The following is a 25248-nucleotide window of genomic DNA, read 5'->3' as shown; positions in this document are numbered from 1 at the left end:
CTGGAGATTAGGCTATTGATAAGATTGCCTTTTTCTTGTAATTTACTAAGATATTTGATAGAGACTCCTGTCATGCAGGACTGTGATCTCTATCAGCTGGCCTTTGGTTTTCTTTCCTTTGCTTTGTCCTTGGGCAGCTGAGAGTGCCTGAGGAATATCACACACATCCAACCTGGTGTGGGTGAGGGAGGCTAGCTTGTGCTTTGTCCTCAGCCCGCCCCACGCTCCCTCATCAATATCACTATAAATTTAGTGATCCCATGTTACCGTTGAGGAAACAAGCTCTGAAACCTTGCACAGATAATATGTGACCTAGCTTGGATTCAAATCCAGGTCTTTATGACTCCAGATCCTGGGCTCTTTATCACTATGATGTATGGTCTGTTATGAGACAGCATGTTTGCAATGTTTATCTTAACAACTAGGCTGTGGAATCCCTAATAGAGAGTTCTCTTGGTGTCCTGAAATGCTTAAGAGACTAAAAATTTGGCCAATCGTGAAGAACTCTAATTTTGACTTGTTGATATGTTTCCTTGGCTTCTATTGGCACTTACTAGGCACCCAGTATGTGTATTGTTAATGCTCATGTTGCCTTACTAAAGCAGAATGTAAGCAGAAGACAATTAAGTCTCACTGTTAAAAGTAGCAAGGGAAATGTCTGTATCAAAACCAAACTCTTATGTAACAAAACATAATAAGCAACACTTTGCAGAAATCGTTTGTTCCTTATGAAAGATACGGGTGGAAAATTTAGTTTCTTGAAAAAAGTAATGCTATAAACTGTGATGAGTGCTGTGTAAAATACTACTTATAAAATTCAGATCTTGAGTCTTTCCTATGTCTGGTTCTGTCAGGGTTAGATAAGGAAATTATCTTTGGATAGATTGTTTTTTGTGAACAGGCTCTTACAACCCTTCTTTTGGTGTAAACTTTAACCATCCTTCTATACTGTTTTTCATTTTTGTTTTGTTTTTCGTTTTTTTATCACATTCTGCTTATACCTTGGTTTTTTAACTAGGTGTCCTCATCAGCAACTATCTCCTTCACCTTTATGTCTGAGAGGACTAGGCCAGTGCCTTTGAAGTTATAGGCACTAAAATATTTATACTGAATATTCAAAGGAATGTATATTTAGCTAATCCCTAAGCAATAATGGAGCTTCCTATAACTTTCCTCTTCAGTGGCTTACAGGAATTATCAGGGGTAAGAAATGTTTGGTCCAGAATTTTATTTCATTCAGCCTGAGGACAGGGGCAGAAAGTAATCTTGTTTATATCTACAGTTGTATAATTTGTCATATAATTATGCTTTAAAACCAAAATTAGGGGCAAATATAGTAAAAATTTAACACTAGTTCTCTCTAGGTAGTTATTCCTTTTGTGTGCTTTTCTGTTTGCCCATTTTCCTACAAGGGATAGTCATTACTTCTAGACTCTGAGAAAATACTACCTTTAGTAGAGGAAAAAAAAAAATCTGCATTGGAAGAGAAGAAGCTTTAAAGAGTACCTGGTATTTCCAATAAGAAAATCCCCTCAGAACATGTCCTATATGGCTGGTTTTAGCCAGCCAGCAGCCTCTGCTGCTAAACTTTCAGGGACAAATTACTAAGGTATGTTGTTCATTTTTCTATCTCTAAGCCTAAAACTATCTCTCTTTTGTACACTGATCCTTTTTATGCTAATATATATTTTTTAAGATTTATTTTTGTGAGAGAGTGAGAGCATGAACCGGGGAGGGGCAAAGAGAGAGGGGTGACAGAATCCAATGCAGACTCCAGGCTCTGAGCTGTCAGCACAGAGCCTGATGAGGTGCTCAAACACACGGACCATGAGATCATGACCTGAGCCAAAGTCAGACACCCAACCAACTGAACCACCCAGGCACCCCTCTTTTTATGCTAATATTCACTGAATTATATCTTATTCATCTATCCATGATACTCTCAAACATTTAAAGGCAGCTGTCCTGTCACTTTGGCAAATATCAAGGCAATAATATATGTCTCTTTGCCTCCTAGCTTTCTTTATCTCTTACATGTTACAAAGATTTGCTAAAGTGTCAGTTTAAGCTTTATCATGTAGACTCTTTTATCTTTGTTCTTAAAGTGCAACTGACTACAGTAGTTTATATTTCTCAGTAAAATAAGTTGCCTTTCACTGCAGTCCTATTAGGTACTTGTCAAAACTAAGAGTCTTCCTTCTGTCCTAGTTTTATTATCTTAAGTAATAAGTAATTTGAAGACTAAGAGACCTTAGAGACTGGTCAAACCCCTTTTCATACAACACAAAACATTATTTCTAAAAAAATAATGACACATGGTATAGCAACCACATATTGCCACATTTATTGTAACCCTCTGCTCATGAGATCTATCTCCTCAAGGTTTTTCTGACAATCTGGAAATATTTTAAAGTGGGGTAGTATTCTTTTGAAACTTCTAAAACTCTTAGAGTAGATGTGATATGACTGGATCTCACCACAGCCAAACTATTGCCTCATGTTCATTGTATCCAATGAATGTCCCCTCTGTTCTTTAATGGTATCATTAAACAGTCAGCTGATACAATTTTTAAAAACAGGTTTCCCAAAAGAAATTTGCAAGTATTACTTATTGCAATAGTAGAAAATTCATCTCTCTCAATAAAGATACACATAGATTTTAGTGTGACTTACTTGAAAGTAATAGTCACAACTTAATTAATTTCACCTTACTCTCCTCAAAAGATATTTTTTTAAATCATTAAATATATCGAGGACTACAAATGAGAATTTAACCAAGAGTTTCCTAGAACCTTATCTTGAAAAGTTTTACTTTGTACCAGGAATCAGTGGTATTTTAGAAATATTTTTCCCTGTCACCAATTAATGCTGTTGGCTTCATATTTTGTAATTAATTGGTGACATGACTAAACTTGCTATTCCAAGTGATAATGCTAAATGATAGTGGCCATAATACAGCATGAATAACTTACCAAGTGAAGATAGCAGTTTAGTTATATGTAGTGCTTTTGGTTCCTCTTGAAATTCCATTAAAATGACAGTAAAGAGAATTTTTGTAAGTAATAAATTCATGGGGTGCCTGGCTGGCTAGTCGATAGAACATACAACTCTTGACGTCAGGATCATGAGTTTAAGCCCCACATTGGGTGTAGAGATTTTTTTTTTTAATTTTAAGAAAAAAAGATAAATTCATAATAACAAAGGAAAAAAGAGAAAACAAGTATTTGGAAACTGAAAGCAAATAAAGTTAGCAGACTACCTAAATCCTAAGTTAACAGAGCTAAAGACCAGGAAGCAACTGTATATACCTAGCAAAAACCTCCAAACATTCAGGACTTGGGGGACCTGGAAGTGATGGGTGGAATAAAGGTAAAGCCAAAAATCAGGAGAATTTAGGAAGGTTTGTTTGAACAGTTGATCTCCAGATAATCTCTGCCCAGGCAGAAGACTGGTACTTTATTCCCTGGAAAATATAAAATAGAGGGCCTCTAAACTGGGGGACACAATTGAAGGTATGAGTAACATATTGAAAACAGAATAAGTGAGTATATACATACTGAATGCTGGGATGCCCAGTCTTCATTCCTCACTCAATGTACAGAATCCAAGCAACCTGTTCTGAACCCCCATGCAAGTGACTACAAGATGCTTTTCTGGAGAATCCAGAAACTAAGAATAAAGACCTGAAGATTTGACATTGGATCATTTCCAAGGAAAGAACCTAACCAGATTACTTTATAGTAAAGCTCAGAGTCAAGAAACCCATAGATCAGAACTTCCAATCACCTTTTTGGCATCCACCCTTTTTTAAAATTTATTTATTTATTTATTTATTTATTTATTTATTTATTTATTTATTTATTTTTATTTTTATTTTTTTTATTTAAAAAAATTTTAGAGCTAGAGAGCAGGAGCAGGGGAGAGGAGCAGAGAGAGAGAGAATCTTAAGCAGGCTCTATGCTCAGTGCAAAGCCTGGCATGGGGTGTGATCCCATGACCTTAGGATCATGACCTGAGCCGAAATCCAGAGTTGGACGCTCAACTCAGTTGCCCCAGTGTCTATTCTTAAATATGAGCAGAGTACAAAGGATCTCTGAATATCTGAGTGAAACCTCTTACATAAAAGGTAGAGAGACTAGGGGCTCCTGGGTGACTCAGTTGGTTAAGCATCTGATTTTGGCTCAGGTCATGATATCGCAGTCCATAAATTCGAGTCCCACATCAGGCTCTATGCTGACAGCTCAGAGCCTGCCGCCTGCTTTGGATTCTGTGTCTCCCTCTCTTTCTGCCCCTCCCCCACCCACACTCTTCTCTGTCTAAAACATAAACATTAACAAAAATAAAAGGTAGAGACCAAACAGAAGGGGTGAAAAGCGACATGGATGAAACAGACAACTTCAGGGAAAAGAAACCTACAGCAGCAATAACAAGACACTGTAATAGAAGAAATTATATTCACAGAACATGAACAGAATGATACTTTTTATAAAAGGAATATTCAAGGAACCAAAAACCGTGGAAAATCAGAACTATGACAGCAGAAATTTAAAAAAAAAACAGAATGTTCAATAGATAAAGCTAAATAAACCTCTCAGAAAGAACAACAAAGATGAAACGATAGAAAATAGAGACAAAATACAAAAATTAGAGAACCAGCCCAAAAAGTTCAAACACAACTGGAAACTGAAATATGATGCAAGCCATGCATGTAATTTTGAAATTTAGCTGCAAAAGATTGATGACAGCAAGATGGCCGAATAGAAGTTTCCGTTGCTTGTCTCCTCACAGAAATATCAGTTTGAACAACTATCCATGCACAAAAATACCTTCAGAAGAGCTAAGGATTACAGGTAAGAGATTGCAGCACCTGGATGGAACACGGAAATAACAAAAGATGAAGAGGGCAGAAAGGAAAAACCTCACATTACTTGTGTCACCCCATCTCCAAAGCCTAGGCAGCCCAGTATGAAGAGAGACATGGGGGAAGGAGTGAAGTGAGCACCCAACTTGACTGTGGACCCCAGCACTAGAACCTCCCAAATAAACAGCAACACCAGGCTAGCACCAGTGGACCCAGCCCCTATGCCCACCCCAGTGTCAGGCCAGCCCCCATGGACCCAGGCTCCAGACCCACACCTGTAGTCCCAGGCTCCAGGCTCACTCTAGCACCAAGCCAGCCCTCACAATTCCAGGCTCCAGACAGACTACTGCAGAACCATCCACCATATTCATTCAGCACCAGCTTGGCCCTTATAGCCATAAGCTTGCCCTAGTGCCAGACCAGCCACTGGCAACCCATCCCCAAGCTCCAGCAAAATGCAGTAGACCTCAACAATGGCCCGTCCCCACTGACCCAAGCTCCAGGTCCATCACTGCAGACCTATATTTCTGACATCACAGACCCATTCCAGCAACAGGCCACTCCTTGCAGACCTAGGCTCCAGACCCACTTAACTACCAGGTCAGCCCCCATGAACCCAGGCACAGGCCTGCTCACCAGCTGGCCTGGGCCTCCTGAGGACTCCAGCCACAAACTCGCCCACAGACCCCATCAGACAGCGTGCCCAGAATTTCTGAACAAACTGCCAAAGGGCTTTCCTGCCAAAATCAGTCTTTAAAGACTGAAAGAAGGACGCCTGGGTGGCTCAGTTGGTTAAGCATCTGACTTCAGCTCAGGTCATGATCTCATGATTCACAGGTTTGAGCCCTGTGTTGGGCTCTATGCTGACAGCTCAGAGCCTGGAACCTGCTTCAGATTCTGTGTTTCCCTTTCTCTCTCTCTCTCCCTCCCCTGCTCTTGTGTGTGTGCACACACTCTCTCTCTCTCATAAATAACTAAATTAAGTAAATAAATAAGATGAAGACTGGAAGAGATACCTACTTCTTCAGATACAGAGACAACAGTGCAGTGTCACAAGGATCATGAATAACCAAGGGAATGTGACACCACCAAAGGAACAAAATAAAGCACCAGTAACTGACCTTAAAGAAATTGAGATCTGCAAACTGCCTGACAAAGAATTCAAAATAATATCTTTTTTTTTTCTTTGAGATTTATGTTGAGAGAGCAAGCAAGAGGGGAGGGGCAGAGAATGAGAGAATCCCAAGTAGGCTCCAGCATGGAGCCTGATGCTGGGATTGAACTCACAAACTGTGAGATTATAACCTGAACTGAAACCAAAAGTGGGACCTTAACTGAGCAACCCAGGCGCCCCTTAAAACAGTCATCTTAAAGATTCTCAATGAACTATAAGACAAAACAGAGAACTAAGCAAAATCAGGCAAACAAAACATGATGAAAATGAGAAATGCAACAGAGAAACCATAAAATCCAGCCAAACAAATTCTGGAGCTGAAGAACACAATAACTGCACTGAAAAATTCCACAGAGAGTTTCAACAGCAAACTCAAGCAGAAGAAGGAATCTGTGAGCATGAAGACAAGTCAACTGAAATTACCCAAAGGAAAGAAAAGGGAAAAAAATTATGAAAAAGAGGGCAAAAAGCTTACAAGACTTACGGGAGACCATTAAAAGAAACAATAAACACATTATAGGAGTCCCAGAAGAAACAGATAAAGAAAAGAGAGAAAACATATTTAAATAAATAATGACAGAAAGCTTTACTAATCTGGAGAGGGAAATGAACATCCAGGTTCATGAAGTCCAAGGAACCCCAAACAGATAAAATATAAAGAGATCTTCACTAAGACACATTATAAGCAAATTCTGAAAAGTCAAAGACAGAATTTTGCGCTCTCTCTCTCTCTCTCTCTGCTCCTCCCCCCCCCCCAAAAAAATAAACAATTTTTAAAGTTTTTTTAAAGGAGTGGGAGTACACCTGGGTGGCTCAGTCAGTTAAGCATCAGACTTTGGCTCAGGTCATGATCTCACGGTTCTTGGGTTCAAGCCCTGCATCAGTCTCTGTGCTGACACTTCAGACCTTGGAGCCTGCTTCAGATTCTGTCTGTCTGTCTGTCTGTCTGTCCCCCCCCCCCGTGCCCCTCTGTCACTCACACTCTGTCTCTCTCAAAAAGAAAACATTAAAAAAAATTTTTTTAAGTCAAAAACATAATTTGAAACAGCAAGAGAAAACCAACTCATCACATACAAGGGAATCCCTAGTAGTAGATTTCTTACTTGACTACCTTGCCGACCAGGAGAATGGGATGATACAAAGTGCCAAAAGAAAACACTGCCAACCAAGAACACTATAGTTGGCAAGGCTGTCCTTCGGAAATAAAGAAGAGACAAAGGCTTTCTCAGTCAACCAAGATCTGTGGGAGTTCGTCATAGTAGAGCTGCTTTACAAGAAATGCTGAAGAGAGTTCTTCAAGCTGAAAGGAAGAATGCTAACTAACATCAAAGTATGAAACTCATTGTAAGGGCAAAAATAAAGTCAAATTTACAATAATAGCATGAAAGTGCTTAAATCATTTTTAACTCTGGTTTTAAAAGACAAAAGTATCAAAAAAACTACAATAATTAGATACCAGATATAAATATAGAAGCAAAATAAGTTGTGACATCAGTAACAAAACGTTGGAGAAGTTAAAGCATACAGATTTCATATGCAATTGAACTTGTTATTGTCAACTTAAAATAGATTGTTACAACTAGGTTTTAGGTAATCTTCATGTTAACTAAAAATAAAGTAGATACACAAACGATAGATTAGATACACAAAAGATAAAGGAACCAAAGTATACCACTACAAAAAAAATCAGTGAATGACAAAGGATCACAGCAAGAAAGGAATAACAGAAATACACAAGAGTTGAAACCAATTAACAAAATGGCAATAGTAAGTCCTTACATAAAAATAATTACTTTAAATGCAAATGGATCAAAATAGCCAATCAAAAGACACAGAGTGGCTAGATGGATTAAAGACAAGATCCCACAATATGCTGCCTACTAAAGACTTATAGCTCTAAGGACACATATAGGCTAAAAGTGAAGGGATAGGAAAAAAACTTCCATGCAAATGATAACCAAAAGAGAGCAGGATGGCATTACTTAATATCAGACAAAATAGACTCCAAGTCAAAAACTGTCACAAGAGACAAAGAAAGTCAGTATATAATGATAAAGGAGTCGATTCATCAAGAGGATATGACAATTATGAATATATATGTACCCAACAACGGAGCACCTAAGTGTATAAAGTAAGTATTAACAGATTTGATGGGGAAAATAGCAATACAATAATAGGGGACCTCAGCAGCCCACTTGCAACAATGGATAGATCATCTAGACATAAAATCAGGAAACAGCAGACTTGAACAGCACTGTAGACCAAATGGACCTAACACGCATATGAAGAACATTCCATCCAACAGCAACAAGATACACATTCACAAAGAGAATTCCCCAGGACAGATCATATTTTAGTCCACAAAACAAGTCAATAAATTTAAGTATATTGAATTATAACAAGTATCTTTTCCAACCACAATGGTATGAAACTAGAAATCAGTAGCAGGAGAAAAACTGCAAATATGTGGAAAGTAAAAACACTCATGATCAATTAATCAAGAAATCAGAAGAGAAATCAAAATATCTTGAGACAAATGAAAATGGAAATAAAATATATCAAAACTAATGGAATGCATCAAAAGCAGTTCTAAGAGGGACCTTCAATAAATGCCTATAGTAAGAAAAAGATTAAACAAAAAGATTAAACAAAAGATTAAACAACCTAGCTTTATACCTCAAGAAACTAGAAAAAGAACACACTAAACCCAAAATTAGCAGAAGCAAGAAAATAAGATCAGAGAAGAAATAAATAAAATGGAGACTAGGAAAAGCAGCAGAAAAAGATCAGTGAAACTAAGAGTTAGTTTTTTGAAAAGATAAAATTGACAGATTTTTAAGTAGACTAAGAGAAGACTCAAATTATAAGTGAAAGAGGAGACATTACAATCAATACCATAGAAATAAGATCACAAGCTACTATGAAGATTTATATGCCAATAAATCACATAATGTACCAAGAATGGATAAATTCCTAGAAACCTACAATCTGCCAGTAGGAAAAATCGTGAAGAAATGGAAAATCTGAACAGACCAGTAATGAGTAAGGAGATAGAGTCAGTAATCAAAAACCTTCCAAAACAGAAAAGCCAAAGACCCGATGGCTTCATAGGTAAATTCTACCAATTAAAGAAAAATAAAATGCAGTGCTTCCCAAAGTCTTCCCAAAAATTGAAGAGGAGGGAACACTCCCAGACTCATTTTACGAGGCCAGCAATATCCTTATACCAAAACCAGATAAGGACACTACAAAAAAAGAAAATTATAGATCAATTGCCCTGATGAACATAGATGCAGAAGTCCTCAACAAAATGTTAGCAAACCGAATTCACATTAAGAGGATCAACACCATGAGTAATTGGGGTTTATCCCTAGAATGTAAGGATGGTTCAACTACACAAATCAGTAAGTGTCATATACCACATTAACAGAAATGTAAATATTGTATGATCCACTCCAAAGATGCAAAAAAGCATTTGACAAAATTCACACTATTTTCATGATTTAAACACACACACACACACACACACACACACACACACACACACTCACACACTGGGTAGAGAAAGAATGTATCTCAACAAAATAAAGGTTGTGTATATGTTCACAACTACCATCATACTCAGTGGTGAAAGCTGAAAGCTTTTCCTTTAAGATCAGAAACAAGGCAAGGATGCCCACTCTTGCCACTTTGATTCAACTGGGAATTCTAACTAGAATTTTTAGGCAAGACCAAGAAAAGGCATCCAAATCAGAAAGGAAGAAGTAGAGTTTTTTTCTTTTTGCAGAGGACATAATATTACACAGTTGACTCTTGAACAACATAGGGGTTAGGGGTACTGACCTCCCACAAAGTCAAAAGTCCACATTTAACTTCTGACTTCCCCAAAATTTAATTACTAATATCCTATGATTGACTAGAAGTCTTACTGATAACATAAACCATTGATTAACACATATTTTTTTATGTTACATGTATTATATACTACATTCTTAGAATGAGGTAAGCTAGAGGGAAAAAACTTAAAATTATAAGGAAGAGAAAATACATTTACAATACTGTACTGACCAAGAAAAATCCATGTATAAGTGGACCCATGCAGTTCAACCTGATGTTGTTCAAGGGTCAATTTTATATATAAAACCCTAAAGACCACCAAAAAACTATTAGAACCAATGAACTAATTTAGTGAAGCTGTAGGATACAAAATCAACCTACAAAAATCAGTTGCATTTCTACACACTAATGATATCTGGAAAAATAAACCCATGTACAACAGCATCACATAATTTTTTTTTAATGTAGGAAGACATTTAACCAAGGAAATCAGAGATCTGTACACTGAACTCTATAAAATCTTGATGTAATAATTTGAATAGGACACAAAAAAATGGAAAGCTATCCCATCTTCATGGATTAGAAGAATTATTATAATTAACAATTGATATTATATATATAATATTATATCGTTAAAATACTACCTAAAGCTGTCTACAGATTCAATGCAATTTTTGTCACAATTCTAATGACATTTTTCACAAAAGTGAACAAAACAATCCTAAAGTTCATTTGGGACCACAAAAGACTGAGAAATGCAAAACCAGTCTTGAGCAACAAGAACAAAGCTAGAGGCATCACACTACCTAATTTCAAAATATACTACAAAGCTATACTATTCAAAAAAGCATGGTACTAACATAAAAATATAGACTATTGGACCAGGGTAGAGGGCCCAGAAATAGATGATAGTGGTGCCATGAACACACATGGGGATAGGGCAGTCTCTTCAATAAATTATGCTGGGAAAACTGGTTATTCACATGCAGAATGAAGTTGGACACTTGTCTCAATTTTAAAAATATCTACTCAAAATGGATTAAAGACTTAAATGTAAAGCCTGTAACTATAAAACTACTAGAAGAAAACAGAGAACAAGTTTCTTGACGTTGGTGTGTGCAATTTGATTTTTTTATATGACCCAAAAGCACAGGCCAATTAATAATAATAATAATAATAATAATAATAATAATGGGATCGTATCAAACTAAAAAACTTTTAGTAGGAAACAATCAAGAGTGAAAACAACCTACAAAATGGAAGAAAATATTTGCAAGCCATATAGCTGATAAGTTAACATCCAAAATATATAAGGAATGTAAATAATTCAGCAACAAAAAAACTCAATTTAAAAATGGCCAAAGGTAAAATCAATGTACAGAAATCCGTTGCATTTCTGTACAAGTATGAAGCAGCAGAAAGAGAAATCAAGGAATCAATTCCATTTACAATTCTACCCAAAACCATGAGATACTAGAATAAAACTAACCAGAGGTAAAAGATCTGTACTCTGAAAACTATTGAACACTTATGAAAGAAATTAAAGAGGACACAAAGAAATGCAAAAACATACCATGCTCATAGATTAGAAGAACAAATATTGTTAAAATGCCTATATTACCCAAAGTGATAGACACATTTAATGCCATTCCCTATCCAAGTACCACCAGCATTTTTCACAGAGCTAGAAACAAACAGTACTAAAATTTGTATAGAACCACAAAGACCTCAAATAGCCAAAGCAATCTTGAAAAAGAAAAAGCTAGAAGCATCAGAGTTCTGGACTTCAAGCTACATTACAAAGCTGTAGTGATCAAGAAAGTATGGTATTGGCACAAAAACAGACACATAGATCAGTGAAACAGAATAGAAAACCCAGAAATGAACCAACAAATGGTGTTGGGAAAACTGGACAGCAACATGCAAAAGAAAGAAGCTGGGACCACTTTCTTTTTAAAAAAAAATTTTTTTAATGTTTATTTTTGAAGGAGAAGAGAGAGCATAAGCGGGGGTAGGGGCAGAGAGATGGAGACACAGAATCTGTAGCAGGCTGCAGGCTCGGAGCTGTCAGCACAGAGCCTGACGCGGGGCTTGAACCCACGAACTGTGGGATCATGACCTGAGTCAAAGTTGGATGCTTAACCGACTGAGCCACCCAGGCGCCACACTGAGACCACTTTCTTTCACCATAAGAAGTAAACTCAAATGGATTAAAGACCCAAATGTGAAACCTGAAACCATAAAAATCCTAGAAGAGAGCACAGGCAGTAATTTCACTGACATCAGCCATAGCAACATTTTTCTAGATAGGTCTCCTAAGGCAAAGGGAAAGAAAAGCAAATATAAACTTTTGAGACTACATCAAAATAAAAAGCTGCACAGTGAAGGAAAGAATCAACAAAACTAAAAAGCAACACACAGAATGGGAGAAGATATTTAAAAATGACTTATCTGATAATGGGTGAATATCCAAAATATATAAAGAACTTCTAAAACTCAATACTGAAAAAGTAATCCAGTTTAAAAATGGGCAAAAGACAGGAATAGACATTTTTCCAAAGACCAAACAGTTGGCTAACAGACACATGAAGAGATGCTCAACATCACTCATCACTCATCATCAGAGAAATACAAATCAGACCTACAGTGATATATACCACTTCATGCCAGTCAGAATGGCTAAAATTACCAATACCAGAAACAACAGGTGTAGTTGAGGATGTGGAGAAAGGGGAACCCTCTTACACTGTTGGTGGGAATGCAAACTGAGGCAGCCACTCTGGAAAATAGTGTGGAGGTTTCTCAAAAAGTTAAAAATAGAACTACCCTAAACAACAATTTTTGTGCACTACTAGGTATTTACCCAAAGGATACAGAAATACTAATTCAAAGGGGTATATACACAACAATGTTTAGAAGAGTATTACCAACAATAGCCAAATTATGGAGAGAGCGCAAATGTCCATCGACTGATGGATAAAATGGATGTAGTATGTATATACAATGGAATATTACTTAGCTATCAAAAAGAATGAAATCTTACCATTTACAACAATGTGGATGGAGCTAGAGAGTATTATGCTGAGCAAAATAGGTCAGAGAAAGACACATACCATATGATTTCACTCATATTGAATTTAAGAAACAAAATAAGTGAACAGGGAAAAAAGAGACAAAACAATAAACAGACTCTTAACGATAGAAAACTGATGGTTACTGAAGGAGAGGTGATGTGGGGGGGGGTAGATGAGTTAAATAGGTAATGGGTATCAAGGAAAGCACTTGTGATGAGCACTAGGTGTTGTAAGTAAGTGATGAATCACAAGTTCTATGCCTGAAACTAATATTTCACTGTATGTTAACTAGCTAGAATTTAAAAACTGGGGGAGGCGGGGAGGAAGAGATATATAAAAGTAAAAATGGGCAAAGGCTCTGAATAGACATTTCCCAAAAGACCTATAAATGGCCAACAGGTAAGTGAAAAGATGCTCAACATCACTAAGAATTGGCAAGAATGTGGAGAAAAGGGAACCATGGTAGACTGTTGATGGGAATATAAATTGGTACACCCATTATAATAAACAGTATGGAGGTTCTTCAGAAAATTAAAAATAGGGGCGCCTGGGTAGCTCAGTCGGTTAAGTGTCCGACTTCAGCTCAGGTCACGATCTTGCGGTATGTGAGTTCGAGCCCCGCGTCGGGCTCTATGCTGCCAGCTCAGAGCCTGGAGCCTGCTTCAGATTCTGTGTCTCCCTCTCTCTCTGCCCCTCCCCTGTTCATGCTCTGTCTCTGTCTCAAAAATAAATAAACGTTAAAAAAAAAAAAGAAAATTAAAAATAGAACTAAACCATATGATCCAGTAATCTCACTTCTGTATATGTATCCAAAGATGATGCAATCAGTATCTTTCTTTCTTTTCATTTACCGTTACTGTGCCAAAATGGAAAATATGCTGGTAGCAAATGGGACAATTTCTGAGGTTCAAAAAAATCTATCTTTTCTCAAATTATGACTGATTTGTAAGCAAATGTAATGGTGCTTTTAACCACAGTAAATAAGTAAAACAAATTTTTTTCTAACTTGAGGCTCTTAAAAGTACAGGCTGCGAAGACTGACCTCAGATTACTTCACTACAATTCCAACTTCTTTTCTTAAAAAATTATTTTTATATTGAGGTATAATTGACATGATAGTTTTAGATGTACAACATAATGATTTGATATTCATATATATTGCAAAATGATCACTAACGTAAGTCCATTTAACATTCACCACTATATACAGATACAAAATTTTTTTTCTTGTGATAAAAACTTTTAAGATCTCTTAGCAACCTTCAAATATGCAGTAAAGTCACCATGCTGTACATTATATCCTCAGGACTTACCTTATAAATGTAAATTTGTACCTTTTCACCACCTTCACTCTGTTTGCCCATCCCACCCTCCACACTGGTAACCACCAATCTTTTCATTGTATATGTGACCTCAGTTTTTTTTTTATTTTTTCTTAGTTTTCAAATATAAGTGAGATCATAAGAGTATTTGTGTTTGACTTATTTCACCCAGCACAATGTCTTCAAGGTCCATCCATGTGGTCATAAATGGTAGAATTTCATTCCTTGTTTTTTTTTTTTTATATTAACATATGGTGTTATATTTGTTTCAGGTATACAATATAACTATTTCACAATTCTATACATTTCTCAGTGCTCATCAAGATAAGTGTACTCTTAATTCCCTTAATTTATTTCACCTATCCTGCCAGACCCACTTCCCCTCTGGCAACCACCAGTTTGTTCTCTTTATGAATCTGGGATTTTTGTTTGACTCTTTTCTCTCTGCTTGCTTGCTTTGTTTCTTAAATTTCACATGTGAGTGAAAACATACAAATTTGTCTTTCTCTGACCAACTTATTTAACATTATACTCTCTACTCCATCCATGCTGTTTACAAATGACAAGATTTCATTCTTTTTTATAGCTGAGTAATATTTCATTGTATGTATAAACCACTTCATCTATTCATCTGTCAGGGGACATGTGAGTTTCTTCCATGTCTTGGGTGTTGTAAATAACACTGAAGTATACATGGGATACATATATCTTTTTGAATTAGTGTTGTTTTAGGTAAATACCAGTAGTGAAATTATTGGATCATATGGTAATTCTATTTTTAATTCTTTGAGGAACCTCCATACTGTTTTCCACAGTGACTGCACTAGTTTGCAGTCCCACCAACACTGCATAAGGGTTCCTTTTTCTCCACATCCTCGCCAACACTCGTTTTTTCTTGTGTTTTAGTTTAGCTGTTCTCACAGGTGTGAGGTGATATCTCTTTGTGTTTTTAGTTTGCATTTCCCTGATGATTAGTGATACAGAGCACATTTTCAGGTGTCTGTTGGCCATCTATATGTCTTCTTTAGAAAAATGTCTATTCATGGGGCGCCCGGATGGCTCAGTCAGTTAAGCATCAGACTCTTGATTTTGGCTCAGATCATGATCTCATGGTTTGTGGGATTGAGCCCTGTGTCAGGCTCTGCAGAGCCTGCTTGTGATTCTCTCCCCCTCTCTGCCCCTCACCTGCTTGTGCTCACTCTCTCAAAACAAATAAACATTTTTTTTAAAAGTCTATTCAAGTCTTCCACCCATTTTTTTAATCAGATAATTTCTTTTTTATGGCTGAATAATATTTAATTGTGTATATATACTGCATTTTCCTTCTTTATCCATCAATGGACACATAGGTTGTTTCCATATCTTAGCTGCATGGGGTTGAAAATGGGGGGTAGATATATCTTTTCAAGTTAATGTTTTCATTTTCTTCAGATAAATAACCAAAGGTAAAATTGCTGGATCGTATGGAAATTGTTTATAATTTTTTGAGGAACCTCAATATTGTGTTCCATAGTAGCTGCATTAATTTACTTTCTCACCATGGTATACATAGGTTCCCTTTTCTCCACATTCTCCTCACCAACACTTGTTATTTCTAGTCTTTTTGATAATAGTCATGCTAACAGGTGTGAGGTAATACTTCATTATATTTTTGAATTGCATTTCCCTGATAGTCATGTAGAGCATCTCCTCATGTACCTACTAGCCATCTGGGTGTCTTTGGAAAAATGTTTATTTAGACCCTCTGCCCATTTTTTAATCAGTTTTTTTGTTTGTTTGTTTGGTTTGGTTTGGTTTGGTTTGGTTTGGTTTTTGCTATTGAGTTGTATGACTTCTCTATATATATTTGGATATACACCCCTTACCAGATATATACTTTGCAAATATTTTCTCCCATTCAGGATTGCCTTTTTATTTTGTTGATGATTTCCTTTGCTTTTGGTGTTATAGCCAAAAAGTTATTGCCAACACTGATATCAAAGAGTTTGCTGCTTATATTTTCTTCTGGAAGTTTTATACCTTTGTTATGTTTTTAACAAATTTTGAGTTGATTTTTGTGTATTGTATATGATAGAGGTCCAATTTCATTCTTTTGCATGTGGCAGTTTTTTCCAACACCATTTGTTGAAATGACCGTCCTTTCTCCATTTTATTTTTTTTTTAAGTTTATTTATTTTGAGAGAGAAAAAATATGAGTGAGGGAGGTGCAGAGAGAGAGAGAACCACAAGCAGGCTGCATGCTGTCAGCTCAGAGCCTGATGCAAGGCTTGAACCCACAAAACTATGAGATCACAACCTGAGCCAAAACCAAGAGTGAGACGCTTAACCACTGAGCCACCCAGGCACCCCTCCTTTCTGCATTTTATATTCTTGGTTCCTTTGTCATACATCAATTGACCATATATATGTGGGTTTATTTCTGGGCTCTCTATTCTGTTACATTGACCTATGTGTCTGTTATGCAAATAACATACTGTTTTCATTACTATAGCTTTGTAGTAGATTTTGAAATCAAGTAGTGTGAAATCTCCAGCTTTTTTCTTGTTGCTCAATACTGCTTTGGGTATTCATGGTCTTCTGTCATTCCATACAAATTTTAGGATTGTTTGTTCACTTTCTGTTAAAAAAAAAATGCCATTGGAATTTCTATAGGGATTGCACTGAATCTGTAGAATGCCTTGAGTAATATTAACAATATTCTTCCAATCCATGAACATGAACTGTCTTTGCATTTATGCAGGTCTTCAGTTTTATCAGTGTCTTAATAGTTTTTGGTGTACAAGTCTTTCACTTCCTTGGTTAAATGAATTCCCAGGTATTGTATTCTTTTGGATGCAGCTGTAAACAGGATTGTTAATTTCTTCCTCTGCTACTTTGTATTGATTTTTGCATCCTGCAGTTTTATAGAGTTTATTACTTCTACACTTTTTTTGGTGGAGTCTTCAGGGTTTTCTGTATATGTCATCTGCAGAGTTAACAGTTTTACCTCTTCCTTGTCCAATTTGGGGAAAAAAGGGAAATCCTTCCCTTTTATTTATTTTTCTTGTTTAATTGCTCTGTCTAGGTCTTCCAGTACTATGTTGAATAAAAATGGTGAGAGTGGGTATTTTTGTCTTGTTCTAGATCTTGCAGGAAAAGCCTTCAGCTTTCTACCACTGAATATGATGTTAGCTATGGGCTTCTCATACATGACCTATTATGTGGAGATACATTCCCTCTGTCCCCACTTTGTTAAGAGCTTTTATCAGACATGGATGTTGAATTTTATCAAATGCTTTTTCTACATCTACTGACATGACCATGTAATTTTTATCCTTCATTTCATTAATTTCATTCATTGATTGATTTGCAGATGTCGAGCCATCCTTGCAACCCCGGAATACCCACTTTATCATGGTTTATGATCCTTTTAATGTACCGTTGAATTTCAGTTGCTAATACAAGTAAAACTTTGGTTTACGAGCATAATTCATTCTGGAAACATGCTTGTAATCCAAGGCACTTTTCCCCATAAGAAATAATGGAAACTTGGGGTGCCTGGGTGGCCCAGTCAGTTAGGCATCCAACTTCAGCTCAGGTCATGATCTCACAGCTTGTGGGTTCGAGCCCCATGTTGGGCTCTGTGCTGACAGCTCAGCCTGGGGCCTGCTTCTGATTCTGTGTCTCTCTCTCTCTCTCTCTGCCACCCCCGCTTTGTGCTTTGTTTCTCTCTCAAAATTAAAAAAAAAATTAATTTTAATAAAAAAAATTGAAAACAGAAATAACTGAAATTCAGATTATTTATTCCACAACCCAAAGATACTCATATAAAAATGATTACAATACTATAATCTGATACAAAATAATAAATGTAAAGAAAAATAAGTTAACTGGCACTTACCTTTGAAAACCTTCATGGCTGGTGTGAGGAAGACAAGAGAAAGGAGGCTTATTGTATAGGATGAATTTCACTATCGCTAACAGAATCACTGCTGTCTTGGCTCAGTGGAACCTTTTACTGCATGGGAGCCATTGTATATACTCACATGGATGCTGACTAGAGTACAGTATTAATAAATTCTTGTCATATACTATATTTAATGTAACTGGCAATAAGGCAGCAAAGGAAAGGGTCTATATCTGCAGGCAGCCTGACCTGGAATGAAGTAAAGCATTCCTAAGCTTAGTCTTGCATGGAAAAGCAAAGGACTGTCCATAGGTGCTTTGTAGTGACAAAAAATACACTAGTACCAATTGTGGGCACCTTCCAACATTCTGAAAAATCACTGATTCCTGCCAAACACCACAACCTGAGACCGAGCATCCAAAAACAGAATACAATCCCACCGAGAGAGGGAGGGAGGGAGGAAAGGAGAGAGAGAGAGAGGGAGGGAGGAAAGAACCATTGGCTCAGTTGTGATCATGTGACATTCAGCATCACGTACTACTCATATTTCAAGACATTGCTCATTTATCAAGTTAAAATTTATTAGAAATTTTGCTTGTCTTACAGAACACTCACAGAACAAGGTACTCGCAATCCAAGGTTTTACTGTATTTTGTTGAGGATTTTTGAATCTGTATTCATCAGTAATATTGACCTGTAATTTTCTCATAGTGTCCTTGTTCTGTTATCAGGGTACTGCTGGCCTTGTAAAAGGAGTTTGGAAGTATTCCCTAATCTTCTATTTTTTTCACATTTTTCATTCTTTTTTCTTTTTGCTGCTCTGATTGAGTTCCACTGCCCTGTATTCAAGTTTACTGATCCTTTCTTCTGCTTTATCTAGTCTGGTTTCAAACTCTTCTGATGTATTTTTCAGTTCAGTTATTATATTCTTCAGCTCTATGACTTCTGTTTAGTACATTCTTATATTTTTCATCTCTGAGTTCTGTCTTCATCCATTCATCTCCCAAGTTCAGTGAGCATCTTTGTGACCATTATTTTAAACTCTTTATCAGGTAAATCACTTAACTTAGTTTTATTAAGGAATTTTTTCTGACGTTTTCTCATTTTTTAATTCAGAACATATTTTTTTGTTTCATCATTCTGCTTGACTGTGTTGATTTCTGTGCATTAGATAAAATAACCACCTCTTCAAGTCTTGAATAGTAGCCTTGTGTAGTAGGTAAACTTTATTGTTCAACCCTGTCCTAGCCCTTGTATCTTAAACCTTTTAATTGTCCAAGCATCCTCTTTTATTTTTAATGGCTCCTAATAGTCAAGGTTGTGCCAAGACCTGTCATTATCCCAGAGGGGAAGATTTCAGCACCTAGATGGAGGCTGGTTGTCATCTTTTAAAAGTATGCACATATATACAGTCCTGTGGGACCACAAACATAAGCCTCACTGGCCACCAAAGCTAGGCAATCTTAAGTATCCCCTGGGTATCAGTCTCCAAAATTGGGGTACCATACAAGTGCATAAGCTCCTTTCTAAAAGATACCAGCAGCTGGAATGAGACAAAGGGAGAACACAAAGATGGCATCCACTTGCCTCCATACCCTGAAAGCAACTCCATAAGCTCCTAGATGTGTGCTAAACCTGAAACCTACCTTTTGGGCTGAAACTCCAACACAAGCAAATAGCCCTCTTTCACAGAAAGCCTGGGAGTATGTTTCAACCTCTTGTCTGTGCAGTACCCCGGATATAGTAGCCTGCTAAGAACTAGGTCTCCTATTGTTACAGTCTCATGGGGCCCAGGAACACAAGCCCCCCTGGCCACCAGAGCCAGGCTATCGGTGAGCATCCCTGGGTGGCAGCTGCAAATACCAGGCAGGGCTCCAGACATAAAAACAGGGCACCAGATGCATGTAAAAGCTCCCCTCCAGGAGATAGTGGCACTGTGTAGTGCAGCAGAGGAGAAGAGTGAACATGGTATCCTCTAGCCTCTGTCCCCAGAGAGTACCCCAGCAGGCCCCTAGATATGTGTTTTAAGTTAGATACCTGCCCTTAGGCCAAGGCTTTAAGATAAGGAAATGAGTGTCTTTCACAGAAAGTCTGAGTGTCTATTGGCTGCTTCTGCACTGGTCGCTAGCATGGGTGAGTCCACGCACATAAGCCCCTTATGAGCCATTTCTCACTTAACTGTACCCTTTTGGGTCTCATGGACACAAGCTCTATAGAGATTTCCAAAGCTAGATGTTTTAGGGAGTCATCTTTTAGTTTCAGGTCTTAAGAGTTACAGTGCCCAGTATGAGATTCAAACCCTTCACTCCTCAGAAGAAGTTCCAGGTTTTAAGTTTCCTCTTGATTGTAGGTCACCATGACAGAGGTGGGGATTATAGTGAGATTGTGTGTCAGCCTGTCCTACCCACTTAGATGTGGGGTTTTCTTGTCTGCACAGTGTGTAGGAGCTACTCAGTTCTAAGGAGTCTTTTCAGAAGAACTTGTTCCATATATAGCTGTAGATTTGGTGTGTCTGTGGGAGAAAGTTCAGGATCTTCTTACATTACCATCTTGAATCAGAACTCTGAAATAAATATCATGAAGAAGTACCTGCACTCCTATGTTCATTGCAGCATTATTCACAGTAGCCAAGATATGAAATCACCCTAAATGTCCCTCAGTGGATAAATGGATAAAGAAAGTGTGGGATACACACACACACACACACACACACACACACACACACACACACACACACACTGGAATATTATTCACCCTTTAAAAAGAAGGAAGTTCTGTCATTTGTGACAACATGGATGATCTCAGAGTACACCATGCTAAGTGAAATAAAGCATGCACAGAGACACAAATACCACATGATCTCACTTACATGTGAAATCTAAAAACTGTCAAACACAAAGAGTCATAGAGTAGAATTTTAGTTAGCAGGAGTTGAGGGAAGAAGGAAATGGGGAAGTACTAGTCAAAGGGTACAAAGTTGCAGTTAGAATGAAACATACAACATGGTGAGTATGGTTAATAATACTGTATTAAATATTAGAAATTTGCTAAGAGTAGATTTCAGGTCTTCTCATCCCCCTCCCCCCAAATATAACTAAGTGAGGAGATGATATATGAAATAATTTTACTGTAGTAATTATTTCACAATGTATATATTATCTCATTGTACCCCTTAAATAGTTTTTACTAAAAATGTTTTAAAAAACTATAAAGGAAATTTAGCCACAGTAAAGATGTAGAAAAACATAAAATTAATTGTAATTAAATATCTTATTTAATCCACTATATCTAAAATGTTATTGCAACATCTCATCAATATAAGAATATTGATGTTTTACTTTTTTTTCATATTAAGTCTTCAAAATCTGTTTTGTATTTACACTTAAAGATATCTCAAATTGGACTAGGAACATGTGGATAAGTGGCTACCATATTTGACCATGCAGATGTGAATAACAAGATTTCCAGAAAAAAAGAATGGATAAGGGTGAAAAGAGGCAGGGAAGAAATAAAATAATTTAAGAAAATTTCCGAGAACTAAAGAATACTAGCTTCCAAATTGTGTAAGCTCTCAGAAAGCCCAAGAAAGTAGATGAATTAGACCCAGACCAGGATACTTCATCATGAGATTTCAAAATACCAAGGACCCAGAGAAACCTCTATAGGCTTCAAAGGAAAAAAAAAAAAAAGTTATTATAGTCAAAGGATCAGACATTAGCATGGCTTTAGACTTCTCAACAATAGTGGATAGATAGAAGATAGTGTAGTGAATCATTGCCTTTAAACTTCTGAAGGAAAAGCACCACCAAGGTATAATTCTGTAACCAAAATATCAACCAAGTTAGGAGGTAGATAAACAGTATTTTCAACTATCTAAGATCTCAGAAAACGTATGTGCCTCACTCCCTTTTTTTAGGAAGCTGCCGAAGAATATGTTACACTAAACAAGGAAGTCAACCAAGAATGAGGAAAGTGTGAGATACAAGAAATAAGAGAAGGGTGAAAGGAATCCCTGGGATGAAACCATGAATCCAGTCTAGAGAGCAACCAGTGCAGTTAAAGTAGGTCAGAAGGAAGCAAGAAAGACTTCATCAAGAAAATCCAGTTCAGGGCGCCTGGGTGGCGCAGTCGGTTAAGCGTCCGACTTCAGCCAGGTCACGATCTCACAGTCCGTGAGTTCGAGTCCCGCATCAGGCTCTGGGCTGATGGCTCAGAGCCTGGAGCCTGTTTCCGATTCTGTGTCTCCCTCTCTCTCTGCCCCTCCCCCATTCATGCTCTGTCTCTCTCTGTCCGAAAAATAAATAAACGTTGAAAAAAAAAAATTAAAAAAAAAAAAAGAAAATCCAGTTCATAGAACCCTGATGAGAATGATTATGGATGTAGAAAACTGGCACATATGGGCACTGAATAGTAACATGTACACAGAAATCTAAGCAAATAAAAGATAAAAGAAAAAGTTGAGTAATTTATATTACGAGGTTCAGAAGAGCATGTAGGTAAAGTAGAAAGAGAGGTAGAAGAGCTAAAACCTCATTTTTCATTGTATGAAATTAATACACAGTTCTTAAAACAGAAATGTAAGGAAGGAGCAATATAGGCATCTTATCTGAAAATATAAAAACCAAAATAATCTGGTATTGAAAGTGGTTGATTCTGGGGAAGGGAAATAAAGGGAAGAAGGGGTCTGGCCAGTTTTTCTAACAAAGTTTATAAAACTGTGTTCCTCTAAGTCTCAAGTATACACATATTAACTTATTTTAAAAGAAAATATACACATATTGACTTATTTTAAAAGAAACATGGGCAGTAATAAATCTGGGTGAATAAAGGGACCTTACCAGGCCATTGCTAACGAGTGTCCTTATCTTCTAGCATTGAGTATTGGTTCCGCTGCATGGATATGGATGGAGATGGTGTACTCTCCATGTATGAGCTGGAGTACTTCTATGAGGAGCAATGTGAACGGATGGAAGCCATGGGCATTGAGCCCTTGCCATTCCATGATTTGCTGTGCCAGATGCTTGACCTGGTGAAGCCAGCCAGTGATGGTAAGATTGAGTAAAAGACCATCTGTACTACTCACCTATGTAACAGAGGGGGCCTTTAATCCTGGATTGTCCCAAATTACTGAACTTCCAGAGTCTTCCATACTGGCTTCCCAAATACAGAAATATTTAAGTTTCTCCTTTACCATTAGTTTAGAACCAACAACTAATGGCAAATCAAGTTTAAGAAATTTTCCCATAGAAACAGAAGGCAGATTAGTGATCACCCTAGGCTGGGTAAGGAGATGGGGAAGGTCTGCTTGATGAGTACAGAGTTTCCTTTTGGAGTGAGGAAATGTTGTGGAACTCGGTAGTGGTAATGGTTGTACAACACTGTGAATGTACTAAAAGCTGCTGAATTGCACACTTTAAAATGGTAAATTTTATGTCCATTTTACCTAAAAAAAAATGGGATTTTATATAATAAAATTGGCATATTCATATACTCTTAAACTTCAGTAAAAGTTTTTTTCACTTGCCAAAAAGTTCTTGAAATTTACTGGATTTGTTTTTACATAGGCAAAATAACACTGCGAGATCTGAAGAGATGCAGAATGGCACACATTTTTTATGATACTTTCTTTAATCTGGAGAAATACTTGGACCATGAACAGAGAGATCCTTTTGCGGTCCAGAAGGTACTGGTTTTAACTTCCCTTTGAAGGCTGCAGTATCAGGGGTTGTGTGCTACAGATAAAAACGGTCTTTCCCTGTGAGAATCTTGTATTTAAAGAGGTAACATTTAAAACATTTTCTCTCCTACTGAAAAGAGAGAAAAAAGGACCTAGAGCACATGTCTCTCCATAGCTAATCTTCAAGTTTAGGTAACCTGCATCTGCCTATCACTGAGTGAATTTTGTGGTCTGTATATATTAGACACTAGTTACAAAAAAGTTTTGAAAAAAATTTGTCCTACCTTTTTAAAAAATGTATCAATAGAACCATCTGTATTAGAAAGTATATTGGGGTTAACTGTACCATTCATTTCCAGGATTACATTGTAAATAGCTCTCCCTAATGAAAACTAGACGTTCTCCATAATAGACAGCCCTCAGATAACAAAACACTTTTTCAAGTGTTAATGACTATTGTGCATGACTATCAGTTTGAAGTCATTCTACACCTGAATAGAGATGAGCACCCTTACGCGTACACAAAAACCTGTGGACCCTCAAAAAGCCCTGAACATATGGTCTATGTCAAAATAATAATAATAATAATAATAATAATAATAATAATAATAATAATATCACCACTTCCCCTTCTCTTGTTTAAAAAGTAAAAATTATGTGGGGGTGCCTAATGGCTCAGTCGAGTTGGTTAAGCATCCAGCTCTTGGTTTTGACCCAGGTCATGATCTCATGGTCCTTGAGTTCAAGCCCTGTGTGGAGCCCCACATTTGCACTGACAGTGCAGAGCCCACTTAGGATTCTCTCTCCCCCACCCCTGCCCCCTTCCTTGCTTGTGTTCTCTCTCCCTCAAAACTTTAAAAAAAGTTTTTTTTAATTCTGTTAGTAGAAAAGGACTGTTTGAGTTGAGTCCTACAGGAATACCAGAAACTACCAGAAACTTTCAGTCTTTTTCTTCTACATGTTGACCTAAATAGTAGTAAGAATACAAAGATCACCTTATTATTTTTTAAGTTTATTTATTTGTTTTTGGGAGAGACAGAAACAGTCACAAGTGGGGTAGGGGCAGAGAGTAAGAGAATCCCAAGCAGGCCCCACGCTGTCAGTGCAGAGCCGATGCAGGGCTTGAACCCACAAAACTGTGTGATCATGACCTGAGCCAACACCAACATTTAGACATTTAACCAACTGAGCCACCCAGGCACCACATACGTTATTTTTTATTTTTATTTCTTTTTTTAATTTTAGAGAGCGCAAGCAGGGGAGGGGGGCAGAGGGAGACAGGATTTCAAGCAGGCTCCACACTCAGTGCAGAGCCAATGCAAAGGTCAATCCCATGACCCTGGGATCATGATCTGAGCTGAAATCAAGAATTGGACACTCAACTGACTGAGCCACCCAGACACCCCCAAAGATCACC

At 37.2% G+C, this 25248-nt stretch overlaps 1 protein-coding gene across 4 annotated transcripts in view; it reads left to right on the top strand.

The window, feature by feature from the left end:
* Positions 1–25248, top strand: part of PPP2R3A (protein phosphatase 2 regulatory subunit B''alpha) — a 210679-nt gene that overhangs the window by 158345 nt on the left and 27086 nt on the right. For all 4 annotated transcript variants that reach the window (XM_045036403.1, XM_023260541.2, XM_045036402.1 and 1 more), the window contains 2 exons: positions 23027–23202; positions 23719–23837. In XM_045036403.1, the coding sequence (XP_044892338.1) occupies positions 23027–23202; positions 23719–23837 (295 nt within the window). The remainder of the gene's footprint in view (positions 1–23026; positions 23203–23718; positions 23838–25248) is intronic.

This window comes from Felis catus, chromosome C2 (assembly GCF_018350175.1).
Source record: "Felis catus isolate Fca126 chromosome C2, F.catus_Fca126_mat1.0, whole genome shotgun sequence".
In the NCBI taxonomy this organism is placed as follows: domain Eukaryota; kingdom Metazoa; phylum Chordata; class Mammalia; order Carnivora; family Felidae; genus Felis; species Felis catus.
Note: the sequence above shows the minus strand (reverse complement) of the source record. Positions and strands in the feature narration are given on the sequence as shown.